The sequence below is a fragment of the Camelus dromedarius genome, chromosome 19 (assembly GCF_036321535.1).
Source record: "Camelus dromedarius isolate mCamDro1 chromosome 19, mCamDro1.pat, whole genome shotgun sequence".
NCBI classification, from domain to species: domain Eukaryota; kingdom Metazoa; phylum Chordata; class Mammalia; order Artiodactyla; family Camelidae; genus Camelus; species Camelus dromedarius.
In genome coordinates this window covers 21337565-21362691 of record NC_087454.1, presented here as the reverse complement: position 1 = coordinate 21362691, position 25127 = coordinate 21337565, and the positions used below count along the sequence as shown (strand labels likewise).

General features: G+C 48.2%; 2 protein-coding genes across 10 annotated transcripts; both read right to left on the bottom strand.

The window, feature by feature from the left end:
- Positions 1 to 3: 3 nt before the first annotated feature.
- PHF1 (PHD finger protein 1) lies at positions 4 to 5419 on the bottom strand. Of its 7 annotated transcripts, XM_031434952.2 has the most exons (16): positions 4893 to 5416; positions 4504 to 4638; positions 3986 to 4160; positions 3812 to 3893; positions 3608 to 3703; positions 3086 to 3186; positions 2838 to 2986; positions 2566 to 2661; positions 2339 to 2407; positions 2072 to 2195; positions 1901 to 1968; positions 1630 to 1734; positions 1332 to 1521; positions 1153 to 1247; positions 796 to 876; positions 4 to 640 (listed from the first exon to the last, which is right to left on the bottom strand). In XM_031434952.2, the coding sequence occupies exons 3-16, from the start codon at positions 4142 to 4144 to the stop codon at positions 352 to 354; spliced, it is 1704 nt and encodes a 567-aa protein (XP_031290812.1). In that variant the 5' UTR covers positions 4145 to 4160; positions 4504 to 4638; positions 4893 to 5416; the 3' UTR covers positions 4 to 351. The 7 variants fall into 7 exon arrangements, 4 of the variants coding, with proteins under 4 accessions (XP_031290812.1, XP_031290813.1, XP_064332451.1 ...); XM_031434953.2 differs by lacking the exon at positions 4504 to 4638 and having other exon boundaries at positions 796 to 873; positions 4893 to 5418; XM_064476381.1 differs by lacking the exon at positions 4504 to 4638 and having other exon boundaries at positions 4893 to 5415.
- A 793-nt stretch (positions 5420 to 6212) lies between these two features.
- KIFC1 (kinesin family member C1) lies at positions 6213 to 19960 on the bottom strand. 3 transcript variants are annotated; one of them, XM_010994552.3, is made up of 11 exons: positions 19729 to 19960; positions 13460 to 13597; positions 13232 to 13331; positions 12646 to 12699; positions 12467 to 12517; positions 11864 to 12264; positions 10420 to 11199; positions 9474 to 9764; positions 9301 to 9374; positions 9104 to 9179; positions 6213 to 6379 (listed from the first exon to the last, which is right to left on the bottom strand). In XM_010994552.3, the coding sequence occupies exons 2-11, from the start codon at positions 13484 to 13486 to the stop codon at positions 6335 to 6337; spliced, it is 1899 nt and encodes a 632-aa protein (XP_010992854.2). In that variant the 5' UTR covers positions 13487 to 13597; positions 19729 to 19960; the 3' UTR covers positions 6213 to 6334. The 3 variants fall into 3 exon arrangements, with proteins under 3 accessions (XP_010992854.2, XP_010992853.2, XP_010992852.2); XM_010994551.3 differs by lacking the exon at positions 19729 to 19960 and adding an exon at positions 19535 to 19716; XM_010994550.3 differs by lacking the exon at positions 19729 to 19960 and adding an exon at positions 19535 to 19716 and having other exon boundaries at positions 11864 to 12261.
- Between the last annotated feature and the right edge of the window lie 5167 nt (positions 19961 to 25127).

Sequence of the window (25127 nt, the reverse complement as noted above, 5' to 3'; positions counted from 1 at the left end):
TGCTAAGCTTGTTTATTTATCTTTATTTCAATCATACAGAGCCCGGGACCCTTTATCATCCCCCTTCCTCAGTCTCCATCCCCAAGGGTTAAATAATTTTAAAAAATATTTAAAAAGCTGTAACAAAATAACATCAAAGGAAATGGGAAGAGGGAGAGGGGAAGGGTCAGGAATCATGAAGGGAGTAGAGAAGAGAGCCTCTTCCCCAGCCCCCTACCTGGATTCCAGCCTGGGCAGTAGGGAGAAGTACCTCCTACTGCCCCAGGTACATCCCAGCTGTAGGTGAGGTCAGAGGTCAGGGTATGAAAGTGCCGGTGTGTATGAATGGGAAAGTGGGCAGAGGCAGGCTGTTCAGAAGATGCCCCCACCTCCCCACTCAACCAGGTACTGCACAGAGCCATCAGGCCGTACTCTCCGAGCAAGGACCCGAACCGGGTCCCCTCGGGACAGGTAGCCAACCCCACCTCGGACTCCTCCCCCAGTCCCAGGAGACAAACTTCGGCACAGGGGAGAAGAGGGCGCTGAGCGTCTAGGGAGACCTGGGGAGGGGGCAGGGACTGAGGAAGATGAGGCAGTCATCGAGTGGGGGGCACTTTTAGGGATATCTGTGGGGAAACCAATGTGAAGTTCCAGGGGTGACCTAGGGAGAGAAGGAAATTGTGAGTCCAGCATAGATAAGGATTAACCAGAAATGGAGGCTATGTGTGGCTCAGAGGAACAAAAAAATGGTTAGAGACTGAGGAACTTAACACAGAGGTGAAGAGGAGTATCAGAGATAAAGGGGTAGAATCTCACCTGTCTGGGGGTTCACCATCCCCAGAGGTCCCTGCGGTGCTGGCAGAGGGGTGGAAGGAAGCGAACATCCGGATGGGACTGCTGGGGTTGGGGAGGGGAAAGTCAGGACAGGAAGCAGGGGAACAGGACCCTCTCCCCCTGAGAATGGTAGAGCTCAAACACTACCCTCAAGGAACCCCCATCCCCAGGATACTGGGAAGCAGACATTGGTTCTAGAAGTCTCTCTAGGACAAGAAGTGGGTAACCAAAGGGGAGAGGGAAAAGAATTCTGAGTGAGAAAGTCCAGAAGAAGATGTAGACAATTGGAAGAGAGGTTCTGAGGGAGCATATCTGGTTGGAGGGTGGAGGAGCACTGACCTGGGCAGGCAGCGGGCATCTGTGGGACGGAAGTTGTAGCCGCTGCTGCCCTGGTAACTCTGGTTAGGACTGGAGGGTGGTGGAGACACTGAGGCCTAAAAGGAGCAAAGGACTGAGAGATAATCCTTGATTCCTTCCCACACCACCATTTGCCCCATGGGGTTCCCCTGCCCCTGTACCTGCAGTGCCCTCTGCAGACGAGCCCGCTCCCTCTGCTCCTGGGGCTCGGGCTGATTGCGCACTGCTGAGGGTGGCCCCAGCTCCTCCATTTTCCCCTTCTGCCTCCTCCTCAGGGGCTCTGGCTCCGGCCTCCGGCGCTTCCCCAGGGGACGTGAGACCCCTCCCCCAGGGCCCTGCCCTGAAGGGAAGCTGTAAGAGGCCTCCTTATCCCCCCAGCCCCCTCCCGGACACCCCAAAGACCTCCCCATTTCCATACATAGACCCTGAGAACTTCCCCATCCCCCCTGGACCAGTGACCTGGTGGGGGCTCCATCTCCAGTAGGGGGCTCCACAGGGGGAGGGATCCGAGCATGGAGACCAAACAAGCATTTCCTCTTCTTAATCTCCCTCCCTGAAATGAAACTGGGGTGAGGAGAGAAATGATACAGGGTCAGTGCTATAGAAAAGGGGCCCTCTTATATACTGTTCCTCAGTCCTTTTCAGAGATGATCTCCCAGGTGGGTGGCAGCCCCTCCCATCCCAGGCTTCCATATCCACTTGTCCATCTCTGAGCCTCCCTCCAACTCACCGGTCCTTGTGGCTGTTGAGAGCGGAGAGGAGCTTGGAAGAACGTTCTCCCTTGGGAGTGTCTGAGAGCTGGGGAAGGAAAATGGGGTCAGGGGAGCAGTGATCCCTCCCTACCCCTTTTCTTCACATCTCCCTCTTCCACCCTAACCCCCAGAGCTCCACTACCCCTTACCTCCCCAAGGAGCAAACTGTCCCAATTCTCAGAGGTGAAGGGGAGGATCTCACGGTCAAAATCAAAGTATTTTTTCTTACAGCAAACACTGAGGTGATAGAGGACAAGATGCGCCACATCCACCCTGGAGAAATATTGGTTTGTCAAGGTTGTGGAAGCGTTCACAAAAGCCAGGGGGGTCCAGGGCAGTGAGCTGGGGTGCGTAAGGTGAAATCATGGGGGTGTTGAGAGAGGAGTTACGCTGGGGTAGTGCCTCATCCAGCTCACCAGCGAAGCTGCAGCCTCCGGACCTTCTCAGGGCCCCCCCGACACACACAGCATTCAAACTCATAGAACCTGGATGTGGGCAAGAGGGAGAGAATGCACCTTACCCAGGAAAACTACACTGTGCTGTGGAGGACTCCTGAGCAAGGGTGGGGCGAACAGGTAAGCAAAGCTTCAGATGTTGGGGAGAGAGTGGTTATGGGGTGGGAGGGAGAGCCGCCCTAAGTCACCTGTCCCCGTAGAGGAGGGGCTTGCTCAGACACTGGGTGCAGGCCTCGTGGAACCACTGCAGGCAGCTCCGGCACTGCAGCATTTTCAGGTTCCACCTGAGGGGAAGCACAGGACTACTGAGCTCCAAACACACCCCCCCAACTGCCCCAAACGCTGCTCACTACCTCCTCCCACCCCCTTCAGCACTCCCCTCACCCTGTTCTTTCTCCTTCATTCCCTAGGATCCACACCCTCATCTTTCATTCCTTAACCCCCACCCCTCATTACTCACTCCCCAGGGCCACCACAATAACAGTAGCTCTGCTGCCGGTTGCTCAGATGTCCAGCGTCCCAGTCCAGCCCCTTTAGTCCGTATGGCAGAGAAAGCTTCATGCCCAGCATGGCCCGGGCATAGGGGCCCTTCTTCAGTGCACCTCCCCTCTGCAGAGATGGAGCAAGCAGACTGCTTCAGAGGGGTGGGGGGAGGAAGGGCTTGGGAGAGGCTGTGGGTGGGAGGCTCCCACAGGAAGGTGCCTTTACCTTGGTGGCGATGGCAAAGACACACTGGCGGCAGACCCAGGATGTGCCCTCTCCCTCTCCAGGGGCTGGGGCCCTTGGAACGTGGCAGTCCTGGTGGTAAGCTGAATAATGATAGTATTGATGGTAGACCACTCATTGCATTGCATACCTGTATGTGCTAGACACTGGGACAGAAGAGTCTTATCCATCTCATTTCATCCTTGACCACAGTCCTGCTAGGGTAAGTGTATTATGTTTATGCAACTGAAGCTCCTAGGGGTTTAGGAGGTCCAAGGTCATACGGTTAGAAAAGGGTGTATTTTAACTACTCTTTGCCCACAAAGCTCACACATCTCCATCCCATGACTACCTCTCCCTGTGCTGGAAAGGAGTGAGGTTACAGGGTTGGGGAGACTAGTCAGAGCAGTGGCTTGGGGACTCAGGCCAGGACAGGTGGTGTAAGGACAGTGTTGTAGGGAAGGGTCAGAGGCATCCTGGAAGGCCCAGGGCAAGCTGGACCATTCAGGTGTCCTGCCCTCTCACCATGGCGACACTTCTCACAGCTGACTAGCCGGTTCCCAGGGACCACAGTCTCAGAGCGACAGACACAGCAGAGGAGTTCCTCCCCCGGGAGGGCAGCTATGAGGGAACACAGTGTCAGGGGCCTGTTCTTAAGCCCTCTTTGGTCCCGCATGCCCAATTTCTGTTTTCCATGGGATGCACACTCTCAGGCCTCTAGGGTCTCACCAGGGCTGATGTCTTTCCATAAAACCAGAAACTGGGAATCATCCTCAAACTGGACCAGACACACCTCCCGAGCACTGTCCACCTGGAATGGTTGAGCACAGAAGGTCAAATGGGAGTCAGAACTAGATGAGGGGAATGGAGAAAAGGTGACAGATCAGAGGTCAAATGTCCTACCTTTTTGATGGTCCCCAAATATAGCAGCCCATCTGTCCACCTGGCCAGCACATCTTGACCCTCCCATAGTCGAGGCCTGGGGCCTGAGGTGGGAGCAGGGGAAGCTGGGTCCCAAAGTTGGGGGGCACCAGAGCGGCTCAGCCGAGGGGGCTGTGCCATTGCATCCTGGGGGGGCCTAGCCAGAAGTAGGATGGGAGGAGAAGGTTATGGATGCTGAGGAACCATCCCCATTTTCTTCACCTATTTTTCCATCAAGGACTCTAGCAGTTGTGCTTCTAGTCTCCATATCCCTGAGACACCTGGATAGGAAACCACTGGGCACCCCTTCCAAGCTTCTTGACTCCAGCTCTTCCAACTGAGTCGCCACTAGCTCTCTTCTCCCTAACCACCGCCCCCCACCCTAGTTCTATAGTTTCCCAGCTTCCAGAGCTCCCCTGGGATGTTATACTCTGGCCTTGAGATTTTAGCAGAGACGGTGGTTGCAGAAGCAAAGGTTACCAGTCAGTGTCTACTGTCACCTTCTACTGCTGTTTAGAGGTGTAACAGAGGTGCTCTGTTTCCCAGAGATGTGTTTTGGGAGCTTTTCTGGAGATGTTTTTCAGAGTGGAAACAGCTGCCTCCCGAGCCCGCGTGTCTCATTCAGAACAATCATCCTAGTGCCAGGTTATGTCAGGTCACCCTCAAATTCGGGGCTCCCTGCCCCCGGATTAGATAACTTCCCTGAGTGCCCCGGGAGGGGGGCGTGTCCCAGTCCCAGTCTCTACTCCCCATGACGGCGAGTCTGAGAGGGGACTTGAGTCGGCCCAGCCCGACTCAATGCCAGGGCGGCGCGGCTCTCCCGCTCGCGCCCTGCGCGCCGACCCCCGGCTCCCTGCCCCCCCACGGGCGCCTCCCGCCGCCTCCTTACCAGTGACAGCTGGGGCCGCCGAGAGCCGGGCAGAGGCAGACGTCGGAGACCGAGGCGAACCCCCCGCGCGGGGAGGGCACGTCTAGGCGTCGGAGGGCGTGCAGGCAGAAACCGGGGGGTCCCCAGGCCCAGCCCCTCCGTCCCGGCGGCTCTGGGGCGTATGACGCAGCAGCCAAAGCAGCGGCAGCGGCAGGAGGAGGCGGCGGGGGGAAGGAGGGGAGGGGAGGGGAGGGACAAACCGGCTCGGGGGGGAGGGTGGTGGGAGGGGAGGACTGGGGGAAGGAGGAGCCGGGGGGGCGGGCACCACCTCACCCCACCTCCCTCACCTCCAGCAGGCCTGGAGGGCGCGGGGCTAGCGGCGGCGACCTCTCCGCGGCCGGTGCGGGCGGACAGTCGGACCTGGCGGGAGAGGGAATCCCCGCAGCCCCTGCCTCCAAAGGGAGACCTGCCCTCGGGGCAGGAGGGAATCCCCCCTCCCAGCAGCCGGCCTCCGGACTGGCCCCCGCCCCAAGCCACATCCGTTAACTACCCCCCCCAATCTTCATGGTCACTCCAAGTCCCTCCCCCCGGCCCCAGTTCACGACCCCGCCCTCCATTCACCCTTCCCATTGCCCCCGCCACGCCCTCCTCCCTCAAGTGCCCCGCCCTCCCGCCTTTTCCCCCCCGGCCCCGCCCTCTCCGTGGTTAGTTGTTCCCCCCTTCACTGCCGCCGCGCTTCTGCGCACGCGTGACCCCTCCCGCGCGCGGCACCTGGGAGGACTGAGCCTCTCCTTTATGGGGCGGTGGCTCTCCCCGGTTGGCGCGAGTCGGCAGGCGTACGTCCCGCCCCGCACTTCCAAGGCGGGTGCATGGATCAGGAGGGCTCGTACCGAGGCGGTGACGCCGCCTAGAGCCAGCCAATGGGCGGCGGGCGGGGCCAGCCCTGGCAGTTCGAACGCGAAGGCAGGGAAAGAGCGGGAGGAAAGAGCCAGCAGTTTGTGGGCGGGCGCGCCGGTCCCGCCCCGGGCTCGGGTTTCCACCTTCCCACACTCACCAAAGGAGTTCCTGCCTGGTGCTGGGGTGGCCTGTGGCAAAGGGAAAACAACTAGTACTGTGGATACCCAGTGGGCACAACTCGACGTGGATGAGGAGGGCAGAGTATGGGAGCTGAAGCCCCCGCCCCTCGACTCCAGGGATGGCCAGTTAGGGAGAAAGCCGAAGCTCTGGCCCCGCGAAACACAAATGTTTGGCAGAATGGATGATCGACAGTTCCCATCTTTACAGATATGAAAAGTATTTCCCTTACTGGGCAACCGCTAATAAAACCTTTATTTAAAAAAATGACCAAAAAAACTCTTCTTTATTTAATAGGCCCAGATACCACAGCACCCCACAATAAAGAACACCCCACCAGCCCCCCTTCCTCGCGCCCACACACACACACAGAGGATCTAGCTCCGTCTTCATTTCCTGTTCGCCTGGGCAGTACCAATAACACACTGGTTCACCTGCAGACAGGGGGTTTAGATAGACAGGATTAAAAGGTTTTCGGAGTAACCGAAACAGTTTTCCCAGAATCACTTCCCAACTCCCAATAACAGGGCTGCCCTCAGACAATCCTGAAAAAGGGCCTCTGAAAGCAGGTTCAGTCTGGTCTCAGAGGTCTCCCATGCCCAGGAGGCATACTAGGTCTGGAAGAGGGGAAAAAGCCTGAGAAGGGATGGAGCAGAGAGAGGAGCTTCCGTTTCTAGCAGTACAGTTAACTAGAGACTCCAAAGCCCTCCCACCACTAATGGTTTTAATAAGCTAGATAAAACAAGTAACACTCATTTAGGAACCAAGGCTCTTTGGAGAATTAATAATTCCAAGTCTAAGGCAGGAAATGTACAAGATGGATCTGAAGTAAAGACTACTGGGGACCTGTCCAAAGGACACAGGAGCCAAGCTGGAGCTTCCACTGGTCAAAAATGGGCAATTTGAGTATCAGAAAGAATAATGACTGCAAAGGTTATATACCAAAAATACAGTTATCTGTAAAATGTTACCTCCCAGATAAAACCTCACTGTTTACCTTTGGAAGTTGCCAGGATATCAATTTATAATACTGAAAACTGACAAAGAATCTAGCATTTACCCTATCTTACCTATATGAACTGAATTTCAGAATAACCAAATAGATGGCAATGGAAGTTCTTTATAGAAGAATCATAACTAATAAGTGTAGAACAACTGAGAAAACCAGAAAACCATCATTTAAAAACTCCCCAGTAATAGTGGGGAGGGTATAGCTCAAGTAGTAGAGCACATGCTTAGCATACACAAGGCCCTGGGTTCACTCCCCAGTATCTCCTCTAAAAATAAATAAGTAAACCTAATTACCTTCCCCTCTCCTCACCCAAACAAACAAACAGAGTAAAATTCCCCAATAATCGATCTAGATATCATTGTGTGATAAAATCACTAGGAGAAAAAGTTGATAGTTTTTAAATAGATAGATCAGGCTGACAATACCCAAATCTGATGATCAATTTTCACATCATTAATGGAACAACTAGATATAAGGTGCCTCCTGATATGATGCATTAGAAAGTATATCACACCGTCTAAGTTTTCTTGCCAAAGAAATTTGAACCCAATTCAAATCAAACATCTAAATCTAACTACCAGATAACAAGAACTGTGGAGGAAAGAGGAAGCAACCAGCCCAAATCTAGAATATGGTATGTGCCATAGGACAAATGACCCTACTGCAACAAATAAATGCTATAAAAGGGGGTGAGGTTATTATAGATTAAAAGAAACTTAAGAGACAATTTCAGCCAAGTGGAATAAGTGGCCCTTGCTTTGATCCTGACTGGAACAAACCTAACGTATAAAAGACATTTCTAAGACGACTAGGAAATTTAACATAAACTGGGTATCAGAGGACATTAAAAAGTTCATGTTGTTGAGTGTTAATGATGTTGATAGAATTTTAATTGAAATTTAATTGAACTTACAAGATAGCAAGGGAAATCCTGACTAAAGTAGACCAGGGCAGGGTGCTAAGGTGGCTGATGACTTCCATGGTGGCAAGAGTGCAGCAGAAGGGCATGCCTGATCAGAGACCCTGAATAAAGCCAGAGCCCACCGTAGGGCTAATGAAAAATGGGAGAAAAAAAATCACCCTCCAGAGGCAGACAGTAAAGAAACTTCCTGACTTAACTATAGTGGAGGGAGCTTGAGTCTCCTAGAGAATTAAAGGCCATGGACACAGTTGACCCTTGTGGGGACTGGAGCCTGAATTCACACTATTTGGAGTAGTCTGAAAAACCTGTCTTTGATTCAGGAATCCCATTTAAGAATCTCTCCCTAGACAGTTAGATATAACTAAAAAAAAAAAAAAAAAATTCAAAATGACATATATACAGGGTTGGTCAACATGGCCTTGTTTGTAATAGAAAAAGGGTAGAAAAAATCCAAGTGTCCAGTAGAGGGAACTGGTGGATAAACTTTGGTGCATCCACTCAGTGGAGTCCCAGCCAGATGTAAAAATAATGGGATGATCTCCATGTGCTGGTGGCAAGCAATCCTGGGGCTGTCTTGTTAATCAAAAAAACAAAAAAAAAAAAAAGGAAAAAAAAAGGTGTAGGACAACATATATATGAAAGAGAGAGGGGGAGAGGTGTCTTATATAAGGAGGGAAAAGCACATGCATATTGCTTGTATTTGCAAAAAGAAACACTGGAAGGATAAGCAGAATGATAAATGATAAAAATGACTACCTCTACTAGGGCAGGTGGGGAGAATGGGGTAGATCAGGGGCTATGGTAAAACTTCATTTGTTGGGGGTGGGGGAGGGTATAGCTCAGTGGTAGAAGGCGTGCTTAGCATTCATAACGTCTTGGGTTCAATCCCCAGTATCTTGATTTAAAAATATATAAATAAATAAATAAACTTAATTTCCTCCCCCCTTAAAAAAAATTAAAAAAAAAACACCTCATTTGTTGTGTTTCGCTTTCTATATAGTTTTAACTTTTCAACTACCTATTTTTAAATACTTATTTTAAAATACCCAAAAGCCAATAATTAAAAAAAAAAAAAGGATCCAAGCAGGCAGTGCTCCAGATGCCTGGCAAATGTAAATCCTTTCTGGATGAATGTCCCCCCTGGCCTGAAGGACAGAGAGTCAGGATGGAGAAGCCTACAACCACCAGGAGGCCTGACAAGGCTGGGATTGGTAGTGACCGCACCTTGGAGGCAAAGCGTAGGGAGTTGAGGGACTCAGAGACGTTCTCTTCTAGGGGAGAAATGTTCACAAACATGAGCCTGTGGAGAGAGAGAGGGGCCAGGCCCCAGCATCAGTGACCGGGCAGAGCTGGGACCTGGTCTCCACTGTTTCCCCTTTCCCACCTTTAACCGTATTTCCCACCTGACCCCTTCCACTCACATCTTCGCGCTGCCACCCAGAGAGTTCTGTAACAGGTAGGTAAGCTTGCTGTTCCGGTAAGGCACGTGGGACTCCTAGAGGGTTGGGGGGACAGGTGATTACGACAGGGCAGGATTCAGCATGGCCAGCCCCAACCTCTCCCCAGGTTCCATCTGTCCCCACCCCATTCCTACCTTGTTGCTCAAGGCCATGATGACCAGCCCCAGGGTGGACAGGCTGCTGTTAATGGCCTGTGTTTCCCGAAGGCGCTCCCGCTCCCCAGGACCGAGGGCTAAGCCGGGGTCTAGCCGCTCGCTCCCAGCCAGGTCCACAAGACTGAGGGGTGCACCGCACTGCAGGCCTCGTCCAGTGTGTTCCCCAGAGATCTGCAGCTGGAACACGCTGTGACTGCGTGATGACCGCTCGTTCTGGGCTGTGCGGGCTACAGCCCGGTTTTGGTGGGCCAGATGGAGCAGGGCCTCCACCTGGGGATGGGGAGCAGCAAGAAGCAAAGGCGGGCAGGAAGTCAGTACATAGCGATGTCAGGTATGCAATGGATAAGACTCAGCACCTGCTCTGTTGGAGCTTCCTTTCTAGCCAGCGAAAGACAAAATAAATAAGTAAAATGCATAATATGTCTAAGAGAATTAAGGAGGAAAATAAAACAGAAAAATCAGAGTGTGTGAGGATGGGGTAAGGGTTGTAATTTCAGATAGGATGGCCAGAGATGGCCTCAGTGCCTTAAAATCTTAAGGCAGCGAGGGAGCAAGCCATTCCAGGAGAGGAACATTCAGGCAAAAGAGATAGCAAGTGCAAAGGCCCTGACCCGAGAGTGTGACTAGTGAGCTGAGGAACAGTCAGGAGGCTAGCATGGCTGAGGAGCAGTAAGGAGAGTGGTGGGAAGTGAGACCTGAGATCAACAGGCAGGAGGCTAGTGGCATCCGCTTCAGCAGAAGCATCACTTCTCTCCTTGGTTCCTTGGTCCTATTAAGGCAGGTGCACCTCACTGGCCACCAGCCCAAACTGAACGTAGCACCTCATCCTTCAACTCTCTCCTGCTCCCTTCTCTGTCCACCTCCATCTTGTGTCACCCTGCCCACGTCTCCTCATTTTCCAGGCCTAGTGCCCCTCAGTGCTTACCTCTTTCTCACAAGAGACAGGAACATATCGGGCGTTGGTGACAGTAAGCTCCTCACTCCCCGGCCCTGCCCGGCGAATCTCGCACTCACCCGCCTGGCCCTTCCGGGTCCCGGTGGCCAGCAGGTCTCGAACAGTCTCATTGTAGATCTCTACGTAACTCGCCACAAAGCTGTAGGTCCAGCCCTGGCCACTCAGCTCCTGGGCCACAGAGAAGAGATGCCGCAGGGCCCGAGGGATGAGCCCCTCCATTTGGGTGTCTCCCCCAGGCCCACCCTCCATGGTGAAGGTCTTGCCACTGCCTGTCTGGCCATAGGCAAAGATGCATACTGGGTAGCCATCCAGGGCTGACTGGACCAGCATGGAAATCTCCTCAAACACTTCGTCCTGTCCACTCCCTGGTGGGAATACCCGGTCAAAAGAGAAGTCATGGCGGGTGGTGGGGGCTGGTGCCCCACTCAGGGTCCCACGCCGCTCATCAGACCGGGAGAGGCTGAGTCGCGTTGGAGGATCAGATGGCCCGCCAGGGCCAGGAGGAAACAGGAGGAAGCCAGGGGGTGGGGTGGACTCCCCTGGAAGGACAGGGCGGACCCGGCAGAATACACGGATGTTGCCTTTGAGCTCCTGTAGTTGGTTGTGTAGCCGTCGGCGCTCCATCTCTAGCCCATGGAGACGTTCGTCCCGCTCAGCCAGTAAGGCCTCCTGGGCTGCAGTCTTCTGCTGCAGAGATGCCACCTCTGCTTGGCTGCCCAACAGAGCCGCCTCTGATCCCTGCAGCCTCCTCTGCCCAGAACAGAACAGATGCAGAGGGTGAGATGCAATCAAGAATAAGAACAAGTCATGATGGGATAGGGGTGGGAATCAGGCTGGTCCCTGCCCCCAAGGACTTCACAGTCTGATAAAGGAGGACACAAAAAAACCAGAATGATGGTACTAGAAGAGGAATGCTATGGGAATATCCAGAAGGGGCACGAGGAATATGATACCTAGGCTGACAACTGAAAGTACGGGAGTGACACACCAAGGGAAGGATGGAGCAGAGCAAGAATATCCCACAAAGAAGGAAGCGCATCTGCAAAATGCTGCATGGAGAACTGAGTCATTTGAGAGACTGCAAGTAACTCAATCTAGTTGGTGCTCACCGAGGAGTCAAGTGGGTGAGAAGAGGGAGAGAGAATGCATGAGGATTTCTGATCAGGAAAGACAGAAAGAAAGAGAGGGTGATGGAGAAACAGAGGAGACATAGATCCAGGGGGAGCAATGAAAACAGCCAGGACAGGGTGAAGTGGGACAGAAAGCACGACAGAATCAGGAGCGGGCTGGGGTGGAGAAGGGTAGAGGACAGCCGTGTACTGCTGGAGAGACATGGTCAGAGATTCTGAGCCCAAAGTGACTTCAGGGTAACCTAGAAAGAAGGGTCAGCGTTAGGTGAAAATCTGGCCCTTACCTCCTGCTCTTCCAGCCGGGCAGCCAGGCCTCTCCGCTCCTCCTGCAATCCCAACTGTTCTTTCTGGAGCTCCTGCACTAGGCCCTCCTGCGTGCCCAGCCGCTCTTCTAGCTCTAGGACACGGGCACTCAGGTTCCCCAGCTCCTGCTGGCCCTGCTCGGCCTGGGTCCGGACCCTGACCAACTCCTCTTCCAGCACCCTCCGCTCTGCCCCCAGGGCCGTGGCCTGTTGCTGGGCCTCCCTGAGCTGGTCTCGCAGCTGTTGGTTTTCCTGGGCCAGCATCTGAGTCCTCTCACGGCAGCACTTCAGCTCTGCGTTTAGGTCACATAACTGACCCTTTAAGTCCCAGGCTGGACGTTTGCCGGGCTTCTTCCCTCCCACCATTGGAGGAGCAGCTGCTGCTAAGATGGGCACAGAAGAGACAAAGGTCAGGAAGTCCTGGCCTTCTACCTCTCCTCTCTCCTAGCTTTTCAGGGCTCCACACCTAAGGCTACATCTCCTTCCCCTCCAGACAGGGAAGAGACCAGAAGGATTTTTCTGGGTACTCACCATCTCCTCTTCCCTATCCCAGCCTCTCACCCAATGATTATATTTGTCACTTACTGCCAGGCTTCTGGGCAGGAACAGCAGGGCCTGGCTTCTGATTCTTCAACACTAGAGAAATGGGAGGCAACATACAGAATTACAGCACCAGTGTCCCTCCACTCCCATCATTCTCCCTTTCCACACAGACATGCATTACACAAGATCCCATCTCAGCCCCAGCTCTTAAGCACCGTTACCTGTGGCAACAGCTGTGGAACATCGGGGTCCTGTCTTTTTGGGAACTTTTGGAGCTGCCAGGAGATGGGAGAGAAGAAAAGCAGAGTCGTGATTCTCAGGGTGGCACGTACTCTGGCTGGGCCAGCGGCAGAGGGGTTGCTTTTTCAGAAGATTAGAAATAAGGTAACTTCCCTCTTCCCCTGAGTTGGAATAACTCTAGAGATATCCTTCCTAGGACCAACATGCCAAGAGACAAGCTGGACCAAGATAAGCAAGAAGAGCAGGAGGGGGAAAAATCATGTGTAAAGGATGCTGCCATTTGTGTAAAAAATGTTGGGGAACATGCCCATAACTGCTGGAATACCCGTAGACTATCCCTGGAAGGACACAGAGTTGCCCCTGGGGAGGGAAGCTGGGTGGCTCGAGTACACGGGCAGGAGGGAGATTATTCACTGTATAACACCTTTAGTGCCTTTGGAATTTTTAAACAAGTGAAATGTATTACCTATTCAAAATAAGCTAAAAATGAAAGAAAAGAAAAGAAAAAAGTGAATTAAAGAGAACTGGCCTTTGTGCCCTTGGCCTCTGTCCACCCCTGGAGCCCACCTGCGGTCTGGCCTTGTGTCGGTGGCACTGTGGTGAGGACCGGTGCTCTGGGGCGAGACGTGGCAATTTTGGTTGTTGTGCCCAGGCCTCGTGTCCTTTTCTGGGGGAAAGACAAGGGTGGGTTGGAATCCAGTTACCCTCCCTGATTGTTTTACAAAGACACAGACACACACGCACACAAACACACACACCCGCCTACGTGCGTGCGGATTTCCAAAGACAGCTCACCTTCTCAGGCTCCAAGGCATCCTCCATCTGGTCAGGCCCCCTCTTACGCCTGCTTCCTGGGAGAGGCAGCCGGGAAGCCACCTTCACCAGGGGTCTCTTCAGCTCTATGTTCCCCTTCACTTCCAGCAAGGGGGACCTCTGCTGGGAAGAGAGAGACCCTGAAGACAATACTCTGGGACCCAAATGTTCTAAGAACTCCCTTTTTTGCCCCCTGCCCCCACCCCCTACAGCCTAATTCTCAATATTGCTGCCAACAAGCATCAACTGAGAACCTCTTGTGCCACCAACTGGGGCTCACAGATTATGTGCCAGCCAAAAACCACGGAGAGAGGGGGGAAAGAACACAAAAGAGGGGGCATTCTCAAAGGGAAAAGCCAGACAGATATTGGACTTCAGCTAACTTTAACGGTAGTACTGAAACAAGCAGAGAAAAAGCAACACTCCTTGTGGAAGGCAAAATCTTAAGCTGCACATGGGATGGCTGGGAAACCAACAGAGAAAGTTGGAAGATACACAAGGCTGAAGACTGGGTGGGAGGAGCAGGTAACATTTATTAGGCACTGTTTTAAATGCTTTATATGGATCCATGTACTTACTCCTCACAGCAGCCCCCTGAGGAGCTACTATTATTAGCCTCATTTTGCAGAGGAGGGAAGGAAGGCACTGAGGGGTAAAATAGCTCTTCTGAGGTCATCAGCTGAGTGAAAGGCAGAGTCAGGGTTAGAATCTAGACAGTCTCATTCTGGAGGCCATGTTTGTTTATGTATTTGTTTTTTAATTGAAGTCTAGTTGATTTACAATGTTGTGTTAGTTTACAGTGTACAGAAAAGTGATTCAGTTCTTTCACTCTCTATATATTATATTATCAGATTCTTTTTTCAGATTTTTTCCATTATTATAGGTTATTACAAGATACTGAATATAGTTCCCTGTGCTACACAGTAAGACCTTGTTGGTTATCTACTTTTATAAAGTAGTATGTATCTGTTAATCCCAAACTCCTAATTTATCCCTCCCACTGGAGGCCATGTTTTTAACCTCTAGACCACACTGCCTTGCAGGGCACTGATGCCAAGCTAGGAGGTAGTTTAGGCTTTAGCCCTGCATATGTGGAGAGCTAGGTACAGTTTCTGATCAGGCATGTGAAAAATATATGAGAGAGCCTATTGTGAATAATAATAATGAGCTGTACATAGGCTGACTTGCCTGGAGAAGACTAGAAGGTAGTAGCCATGACCAGTTTCAAGAGCACCTAAGTATAGGTATGAGGTGGGGGCAGAGGGAAAGAAAGATCTGCTCCTCTAAGCAGCCCAGTTCGGTGCCTGGGGACTATGTCCACCCCATGGTGAGTCCTACCTGGGGTAACCAACCATTCTGGTTTGCCAAATACTTGGGACACAAGTATTTGTCCTAAAACCAGTTCACGCCTATGCAAACCAGGACAAGTGGTCACCCTATTCCTATTCCACCATTAGGAAAGCCCCATGTGTGGAATCAACTTCTGGTTTTCACTATAGGTAACACTTAATGCCAAGGCCAGTCTCACTCTGCCATTCAGTTTCTTCATTCATTCAATATTTACAAAGTGCCTGTGATATGCCAGAAAATGATCTGGATTCTGGAGTAACAGATGTTGTCCCTGCCCTCAAGATGCTCATGGGACAGCAGAGGAAGAGAAGCATTTAAAGAGATAATTAAATCTTTACTGAGCGCTATCATAAAAGGATCCCAAAGGAGGGGGTGGGCATCCAGTTTGGACAGGGAGACTGTCAAGGGACAATTCTGAAAGGTACTTTTAGGCCAAACCTTGAGGATGAGAAAGAGTTGGCTTAATGGGCTTAGGCAGAAAGCAAGGAGGGGTGCATGCGAGGAATGACAAATTATTCTGTTCAAATGAACACAGGGATGTACACAGATGAAAACACAGGCAGAAGGGAAAAGACTGCGGCAGTCAGTACGCCGAGATAGAGAGTCTGGGGTTTATTGGTGGCAAGAGGGACCCTGATGTTTTTTCAGTCAGGAGAATAGTATGACTAGATTTGAACTGAAAAAATGAACTGTTAGCAATGCAAGATTGAATGGAAATAAAAGATGAGGGTTATCACAGGCAGCGGGATGGCATCCTTCCTTCCTTCATCCATCCATTCATTCATTCAACAAGGATTCATTGCACTAGGTTTGTTGAATGACTGCTCTGGACCAGACGCTGTTCTAGGCCCTGGGGCAAGAGTAATAAATGTAAAGTCCCTGCCTTCTCAGAGCTTACTTACTAGGGCAGCCTTTCCAAGCTGGGGGTACAAAAGCATTAAGCTCCACAGAAAATGATCTGTTTTCTCAGTTCTCCCAAGGATGTAAACAGATCTTACTATTCTAGGTGCCTAAGAGAGAAGTTAATTCACTAGATATAAAGGATGCCTTAGGATATTAGAGTTTAATTCTCATGGAATTCAGCTGGGAGGGGATGTTCTATGAGTTTGAAGGCTAAGCAGAAATCCATCAAAGAGACTTCCGGGCAGTGGGGAGCTAGCAGAGGGGCTGGATTACTGAAACCAAGTACTGACCTAACAGGGAGCTGGATTAGGGGAGGGAGGTAGAGCGCAGGCAGTGAGGGAGATGGAGGAGTCCAGGCTGACTCCAAGGTGCCTGCCATGGTGCCATTAGCCAAGATCACAGGCAGAAAACCTGGGTTTGTTGTCTTTTGTTTTTTAATTAAACTTTTCATTTTAAAATCATTGCAGATTCACAGGCAGTTGTAAGAAATAATCTGGAAAGATCTGAGAGTACCTGAAGGGCTAGTTTTTAAGAAATACTAAATTCAACTTTGGGAAAGTGAGGCTGAGCTACCTGGGATACAAAGAGATATATTCAAGGATGTTCACAGAGCATCACTATAGAGAAAACTCTGAAACATTATGATATCTTGGTTTTTTAAATTTTGTTGGTTTATTGCTTTTCCTTACGTTAGACTATTAGCATCACAAGAACATATCTGTTTTGTACACAACTATATATAACCAGAGTGCCTGGTACAATGTCAGCTACACAGCAGGACTTAATACATTTTTAAAGAAATGAAATTAGATGTCTACCAGCAGGGAAATACTCGAACTTCGATACATCCAAACCATTGGCTCCTATACAAATAAAAAGGGAAAAAAAAAAAAAAAAAAAAGAAGGTGGCATTCTTTTTCCTGCCACCTGCAGAAATATGTACAAAGAATGCTTATTTTAATTCAGTTGAATCAAATCTAGTATGAAACCCCAATTTTTCTTTAAGGATTTCAAACACTGAATTTTGGGGGGGAAGATTTAGCTTAGTGGTAGAGCTCATGCTTAGCGTGCATGAGGTCCTGGGTTCAATCCTCAATACTTTCATTAAAATAAACAAACAAACAAATCTAACCTCCCCCCCATTAAATAAAACAGAGGGGAAAAAAACCCACTGAATTTTAAAATAACCTGTGCCCTTCGTTCTCTCTACACTATCATAGTGGGTCTACTAAAGATGTATCTCCCTGGGATTTGTGTGGGTTCAGAAAATGTGTTCAAAGGTTTGTTAATTCAGGACAACTCCATGGAGTGCAGTATTTATTTTTCTCCGCTCTATAAAGCTAGACATGATGGCTCCCAACTTTCCACAATAAGCATAAGCACTTAACCTTCTATAAAAACAGCTTTTCATTGAACCCCTCCTGGAAATACCCACTTCCCAGGATTAGAGATGGTTGCCCTGTTGCTAAGGCAACCCCTCCACATTCGCATCACACCTCTCACCTACTCAGGAACAGAGTTCCAGCAATCCTTTCTTCTCTCCTCTACACCATCACTTTCACTTTCTCCTGGATCACTCCAATCAGCATACAACATGTGCTATTATTGCTTCCAACCTAAAAGCGTTTTTCTCTCCTAAACCTGTCCCAATCAGGCTTTCACTCCCACCATTCCACCCAAACTGCTCTCGAGGTTACAAGTAACCCTGTGTTGCTAAATCAGTTCTTCATCTTTGTGTTTCTTGACCCCTCAGCAGCATTTGATAAAACTGTTCACTTCTCTTCCTAAATATACTCTCTTCATTTAGCTTCTGAGAGACCATCCCCTCTTGGCTTTCCTACCTCACTGGTAGATCCTCTTCATCTCTCCAAACTTTCATGGTGGTCTCTCTATTCTCTATCTACACTTAGTCCATTCCCATGGCTTTAGATACCCTCATATGCTGACAACTCCCAAATGTCTATCTCCAGCCCAGACCTTGCCCAGAAACTCATATGGAACTGCCTTCCCAATGTCTCCACCTGGAAATCTAATCGGTACGTCAAACTTAACACATCCAATCTGACCTCCTGATGTCCAACCCTCCTTCAAATTTCCTCTACTTGCAGCTTTCTCCATCTCAGTTGATATAATTCCATCTTTCAGTAGCTCAAGCTAAACACTCAGAGTCCTCTCATTCCCTTACATATGACACCTAACATCAGCAAACGTGGCTGACTCTATCTTCCAAATCTATCCAGAATCTGACCACCTGTTACTACTTCCACTGCTACTACCATGATCCGAGTCACCATCATCTCTCACCTAGATTACCATACTCCACTGGTTCTCAACTAGGGATGACTTTACTCTGGAGACATTTTGATGTTCATGATTAGGTATGGGTTGTTACTGGCATCTAGTGGGTAAAAGCCAGGAGTGCTGCTAAACATCACACAATGTACAGGACAGCCCCCAACAATACAATATCAATAATGTGAAAGTTGAGAAAAACTGCCCCACTCCTAATAGGCCTCCTTGTTTCTATCCTTGCTCCCTTATAGTCTAGAGTAGCTGCTAGAGTGGTCTTCTTAAAACGTTAAGACAGATCTTGTCTCTCTTTGCTTGAAACCATCCAATGATTCCTCATCTCACTGGGAGTAAAAGTCAAAGTCCTCACAACAGCAAGAAGCAATGGGATCAACAACCTCCCATCTCGGTTACCTGACTTCCCTTCCCACAACTTCCCACTCCATTCCATTTCCACCTCACTTCATTCTTAATGGAGCTTACTAAAACCACCCTACTTAACCGTCTAACCAACCTGCCAGTTGGCCTCCCCTCCCCCTCTTAATCTGCCCAATTTTTGCCTTTTCTCCATAGCACTTATCACCTTCGTAACAGCATCATATAATTTACTTATCACATATGTCTGCCTTCCAATATAATGTCAGCTCCATGACAGAGATCTCTGCCTGTTCACTGCTGCGCCTCAAGCACATAGTCATAGTGCCCAGTAAATAGTTGATGATGAATAGATATGAGAAGGCTTCTATTATTTTTCACTGTCGCATCACACTGCTCCGCCCTCTGGCTGGCAGGATACAAAGTATCTCTTCAAGTTGAAACTTGACTTTGGATAAATCTGAATGGGAAATACTAGTAAACAGAGGATTCATGGAGGAGCCCTTTTCTGACACCAGAAGTCAATCCATTCTCACTGTCACAAACACAGCTCTCTCCACTGGAGAGGGGAGGCTGCAGGTGGTTGTGCGGTGCAGAAGGGCGCTGATAAGAGAAGAAACTAAGTTATCCAGTTCCACTGAGCAGAGATCTCTACAAAACCTGGGGAAGGAGAGAGAATGAGGAGTACTTCAGGACACATCACTCTCTCTCTCCCCTTCCTACACCTCAAAGCGGCAGTAAATAGGTGACACAAAAGGACGTCAGCAGGGACACGGCCTCAGCACCATTTCCCCAGAGGTACAGGTCATCTCAGACCTCACCCTTCTCAATAACACACTGCAATAATACGTAGGAATGGACAGATGGGAATGTGTCCAGACAAGCCTGAGAATTCGAAATGGAAAATCCTGGAAACACGAAAGTGAGCAAGGGCGCAGGGTACTCTAGGATGCTGAGGGAAGGCAGGTAGACTTGCCCTCTGACCTCCTGGGACTGCTCCCTGCCTTCTCCACTCTCCATTCCTCATCCTCGTCAACCTTGTGAGGGTGCTTGGATCTTGACCCTCCGGGATTCGGGAGCTCATCAGCACGTCTGCATCGGCAGCGGCCAGCTGTCGTCCCCGCGCCGGCCCCTACTCACCTGCGGCTCCATGTCCAGCTCCGTGCCACACACGCCGGGGAAGCGCAATGGAAGAGGACAGGGGGCCAAGGCTCCCGGGACCTGCGTTCTCTCGCCAGCTCGCGACACAGAGCACGCGCTCTCGGGCCTTCGGCGCTGCCAGCTCCGCGCCACACCCGCCACTTTTGAATTTTAACGGCCGCTACCCTTCTCACCTCGCTCCGCACGCAGGGGCCAATCGTCGCCGTCACCACAGCCGAGGGCCAATCGCAGCGCCCTCCGCCTCCCTAGGCCACACCCCTCCCAGCCAGCTCCTTCCCTTTCCTGCTTCCCCCGCGCCGGAGAGGCAGGCGGTTTAGTCACACTTCCGGCTCCACTTTTCCTTGTTTTACCCAACCCGTCTTTTAGCAGCAGTCGCACTGGACTTCCGCTCGGCTCCCGGCCGCCGCTTCGTGCGTCAGAAATTGCCTGGAGCACGCCGCCGGAACATAACTGGTGTAGGGGCGGGGACGCTGAAAAAAAGGAATCACGCGTGCGCAAACAAGGACCCGAGCAAGGCGCGGGGTGGGGCGAGCGCCCCGTAGCGACGACAGTAGGAAGCGCACTCGTTAGCTAATCAGAACTGGATCGTTGTGATTGAGGCTGTAGCGCACGGCATCCCTGCGACTTAAAACCGATCCCGGAAGTGGAATTGGATCCTCCGCGCTGATATGAGTGGCCGAGTCTGCCCATTCACCGGTCACTTTGGCACTTCTCACCAAACTTAGGGACCTTTAATACAGCTTGGCGCTCCATGGAAGCCCGACAATGGGGATTCGAGGCCCAGGGGAAGAGGATTTTTCTCTGCAGTCACCCGCCTCACCCTACCTCCTATGTCCTGGGCGCAGTTCCTGGTGCTGGAGAACTGGCTTGGGTCCCTCTGTGCCTAGAACCTGTGCAGGGTTTACTACTTCCGTTTATGAAGTATTTTATGCTTTTCAAGCTAACTGCACTTGCATGATCTCTTTTAATAATCGATAAGTTCACTGAGCTCTTACTGTGTGTCAAATGCTTTGTGTTTCTTATCTGCAAGCCAGGTGAAGGAGACAAGTTTAGAAAGATTAAGTAACAAGTTCAAGGTCACACTGCTGTTTGGGAATGGATCTAGATTCCATTAGCTTTCAAAATCCAAGCTATATCGGTTATCTCACACTACTAATAATCTTAGTAATAAAAACAATAACTCCTTACCTATGAATAATTTGCAGAGTGGTTCTACTGCATTTACTCAGCTGAGTTTCCAACCAATCCTGGAACTAGACAGGACAGGGATCTGATTTATGAGACGGAAAGGCAGGGAACTAAGGGATTTGGCCTGGTGCATAATTGGAGATTGGCCAAACTGGAACTCAAGCCACCCATCTTCTATTATTTAATTTGGATTCAAACGTGCTTGGGGAGGGGAGCAGACTGAAAACCCAGTCGTCATCCCCCAGCCTCGGAGTCCTAGGAAACCTACAAGAAGCAAGAGCTTAAAGAGTGAGGAATGAGGGAGGAAACGGGCGAGGACCAACGTTTAATGGATGGGTAAGGAGAACTGAGAGAAGAAACCCAAGAAGAAATGTATAGCAAAAGACATTTATGAAAGTTAAACAAATGTTAGACTAGGAGAAATACGGGCATTAAAGAAGAAAAAGTTTATTCATCTTAATTGATGCAAGTGACTCAAACTATTCAACATCCATTGATACTAAAGAAAAAAACCATAACATGATAAAGGACATCTTCAAAAATCTAACAGCACACAGCACAATAATGGTGAAGTGTTGAAACCATTTCTCTTAAGATGAGGAACAAGGCAAGGATACCTGCTGTCAATAATCCTAGTCAATACAATAATGGAAGTTTTAGACAGTCCATAAACAACAGCAAATATAGAAAAAATTGGGAAGAAACAAGTATGTGAGTATCGCAGAGGAAATTTTGCATGTGTAGCAACCCCAAAAGAAAATTCAGATAGAATTGATAAGTGAGTTTAGCAAGGCTGCTGCATTACAAAATCAATATAGAAAAATATTAATATGTAAAATCTTTTGCATTTCTATCATCAGCAACCATCTGTTAGAAAATAACTTTTAAAATGTGCCATTCAGAATACTACTCACCAATAGAAAAGAATGAAATAATGCCATTTGCAGCAACATGGATGGACCTAGAGATTATCATACTAAGTGAAGTACGTCAAAGAAAAATATCTTATGATATCACTTACATGTGGAATCTAAAATATAATACAAATGAACTTATTTGCAAAACAGAAACGGACATAAAGAACAAACTTACGGTTACCAAAGGGGAAATGGGTGGGGAGGGATATATTAGGAGTTTGGAGTTACCAGATACAAACTACTATATATATAAAATAGATAAACAACAAGGTCCTACTGTATAGCACAAGGAACTATATTCAATATCTTGTAATAAACCATAATGGAAAAGACTATGAAAAAGAATATATATGTATAACTGAATCACTTTGCTGTATACCTGAAACTAACACAAGATTGTATGTCAACTATACTTCAATTTAAAAAAAAAACTTAGAACAACAGAATTAATAATTTAAAACATGTCGACTCTTACATCCTAAAATTTATGAATATGTGTATTACTAAGAAAATATATAAAACAAGTCTCAAAAATGTTTTACAAGTGTAGTTAAAACCATATTATCTGAAAAATACCATTAAAGAACATAACTACCGTTAGGTCTGAAGTGCACCATTAGCCTTTTGTTCCCCCAAAAAAGAAGCCTTTGGGGGTGAGAAAAAAAAGCCTCCATATTGTCTAGGCTGAGTAGGAAGTGAAGACCAAGATGACACGAACACCAGGCAGCCCTAAGTGTGCCAGGGCAGGGAGGAGTACTTTCACATTTTGCATCGTATGAATATATTACACCAAAAGATAAATAGAATGAAAAGAAACTGAGAAGAATGAAATATGTTTTCCTAACAAACTGGACTCTTATATATTATTGCTGGGAGTATAAATTGGTACTTCTTTCCTAGAAGTTCAAGAAACTTGGGGGGAGGGTACAGCTCAGTGGTAGAGTGCATGCTGGGCATGTACAAGTTCCTGGGTTCAAGCCCCTGTACCTCCATTAAAAAAAAAGTTCAGGAAACTTGAAAGTACCAACACCTCTTAATGTACCACTCCAATTTAAGAATTTAGTTTAAGGAAATAATTGGAAATGTGCATAAAAGGTTTACATAAGCAGAGTACTGGAAACAACCAAAATGTTCACCAGTGGATGATTATTAAATAGGAGATGACAAAACTATATTATGTAATGTAAATTGAACTTATATATATTTATAATAACATGTATGTTTTACATATAATATATATATTAGGAGCAATGCATCTACTGTGTATGCTGCTGCTGGTGATTCAACCCTGAGCCAGAATTGACATGACCCTGCCCTTAGGGAACTTAACAATCAAATGAAGAGGCAGATATGAAACACACAGCCACATCACTCAGTGTATGATTGTAAAATGAGATGGATTCAATGAAAGAAAGGCATTTGAGAACATGTGGAATATAATGTGGCCACTGAAAATTGTAATTTTGAAGACTTCAGTAACAGGTGTGGCATGAAAATTTTTACAAAATAAAAGACTAATTCAGTCTTGGTTCAAATCAGTTACAGGTCACAGTGATATCTAATAGGAAACATTGCAAGAAAAGAACTTTGTTGATATGAAGTCTGGAGAAGTTCAGGTACAGGTATAGGTGTAGGTTTTAATGAGCTATAATGGAAAAGAATCTGAAAAAATATAGATATGTATGTATGTGTATAACTGAATTGCTTTGCTGTACACCTGAAACTAACATTGTAAATTGACTACACTTCAATAAAAAAAAATAAGAATTAAAAAAAAAAAAGGTTTCCTTGAGACCAAGGAGTAAATACCCCTCCAAAATGATATCAATTGACATGTTTTTGAGGACACAAAAGTCAGATGGGGGTCGCTGGAAAATTCCTGTTTGTGTTTTCCTACCCTAAGACTAATAGAGATTTTTTTGTCCACGTGGTAATTATTTCCCCAGTGGTTTTCTCAGAAAAGTAAGAGAACTCCTGGCATTAACTCCAAACAGATGGCTGGAGCCTCTTCTGTCATCTCTTTGTTCCTCTCCCTGCTCTCCCAAACTATCCAAATCCAGCCAAAGGCACAGATCTAAACTGGGAGGGGAAGCAAGACTAGGGCTGAGAATGGCCATGTGGCACTGGGCTTGAGGGCACCTTCAGAATCCAGGCATCATCCGTGTTTCATCTCAAGCTGAACAGGAATATTATTTCTAACCATGTATCACAAGATCCCACTACAACAAACCACAATGAATGAAGATCCTGGAGAGTTTCTCATAATGGAAATGTTCATATCTAGACTTAGAAAAAATTCGTCATTTAAGTGGGCTAGAGGTTTGATTAGAAGAAAGAAATTTGGTTTTCTCTATTCTAATGTCATGTCTTTAATGGGAAATGGAAAGTGTTGGAAGGTGCCCAGGGGGTCTCTGGGTGCCCTCTCTTCTTCCAGGTCCCTGCCTTAGCCATGAAGACCCCCACCCTAGGCCCAGTTGCCAAGGAGGCATCACTCACCCCCATCTGTGACAGGCCTTCCAGGAGACAGCCACTCCCTATGTAAAGTCCATTACCACTCCAAAAAACAGTGTCAAAGATCCAGTGAAGATACACCCTTTAAAGTAGGTCTAGGGAACCACCTTCCTTTGTCTGACCACTGGTCCTCAGAAAAACCTAGTTATAAAAGAAAAATCAGTGTTAACATCTTGCTTCATTTTTATGCAAGGTGCAAATTTAGTGTGAGACACACTTATTCTAGGCCAATTGTAGCTGAATGGAGCCTGGTGTACCTCCAACACGTCACCCTGTGCTGGATGCTGGGAATATAGCAGTGAACAGGACAGACATGGTCCCTGCCTTTTTTGAAGTTCTTGTCCAGTAAGGCGCACAGACAGATGAGCAGATAGAGAGGCAATGACAAAAACTAAAAGAGATCATGGATGTGACATACTATATAGTCCAGAAAAATGTTACTGAGAATTTTTATTAAAATTGAATTAGATGCAGAAATTAATTTGCAGAGAGTTGACATCATTGTAATATTTTCTCCTTATCCATTAACACATTTATTGGGTCTTCTTTAGCGTCTTTCAATAAAATGCTGTAATTCTTCTCCAAAATTTCTTGAACACTTTTGCTTGATTTATTCCTAATTATCTTAAATTTTTTATTGTATTCTAAAGAGCTTTTATAAAATTATATTTTCTTACTATCTGCTACTGCTATAAAGGAAACTAATTGTTTGGGTTATTAATCTCCTTTTTAAAAATGTTTCTAAGTTCCCCTATCAATTCTGATAATGTGTTGGGTTTTCTGTGCAGACAATCAAATCCTTACAAACAACATAATCACTATTTATGTTTTTTTTTAATTGTCAGGTTAGTAAGTACACACACACACACACACACACTGCTTGGCTTGGTCTACAAAACTTTTGTTTAGAATTTTTCCACCTATGTTTGTCAGTGAGATTAACCTATAGTTGTCCT

Excerpts from the sequence above, each read along its gene's own strand:
- PHF1 (XM_031434952.2), bottom strand. The coding sequence starts at position 4,144 with ATGGCACAGCCCCCTCGGCTGAGCCGCTCTGGTGCCCCCCAACTTTGG. Across the intron at positions 1,735-1,900 it reads CTCAACAGCCACAAGGACCG|TTTCATTTCAGGGAGGGAGA; the intron begins GTGAGTTGGAGG and ends TCCTCACCCCAG. Across the intron at positions 1,248-1,331 it reads GTCTGCAGAGGGCACTGCAG|GCCTCAGTGTCTCCACCACC; the intron begins GTACAGGGGCAG and ends TGCTCCTTTTAG.
- KIFC1 (XM_010994551.3), bottom strand. Across the intron at positions 13,332-13,459 it reads ATGCCTTGGAGCCTGAGAAG|AAAAGGACACGAGGCCTGGG; the intron begins GTGAGCTGTCTT and ends TCTTTCCCCCAG. Across the intron at positions 9,375-9,473 it reads TCATGGCCTTGAGCAACAAG|GAGTCCCACGTGCCTTACCG; the intron begins GTAGGAATGGGG and ends CCAACCCTCTAG.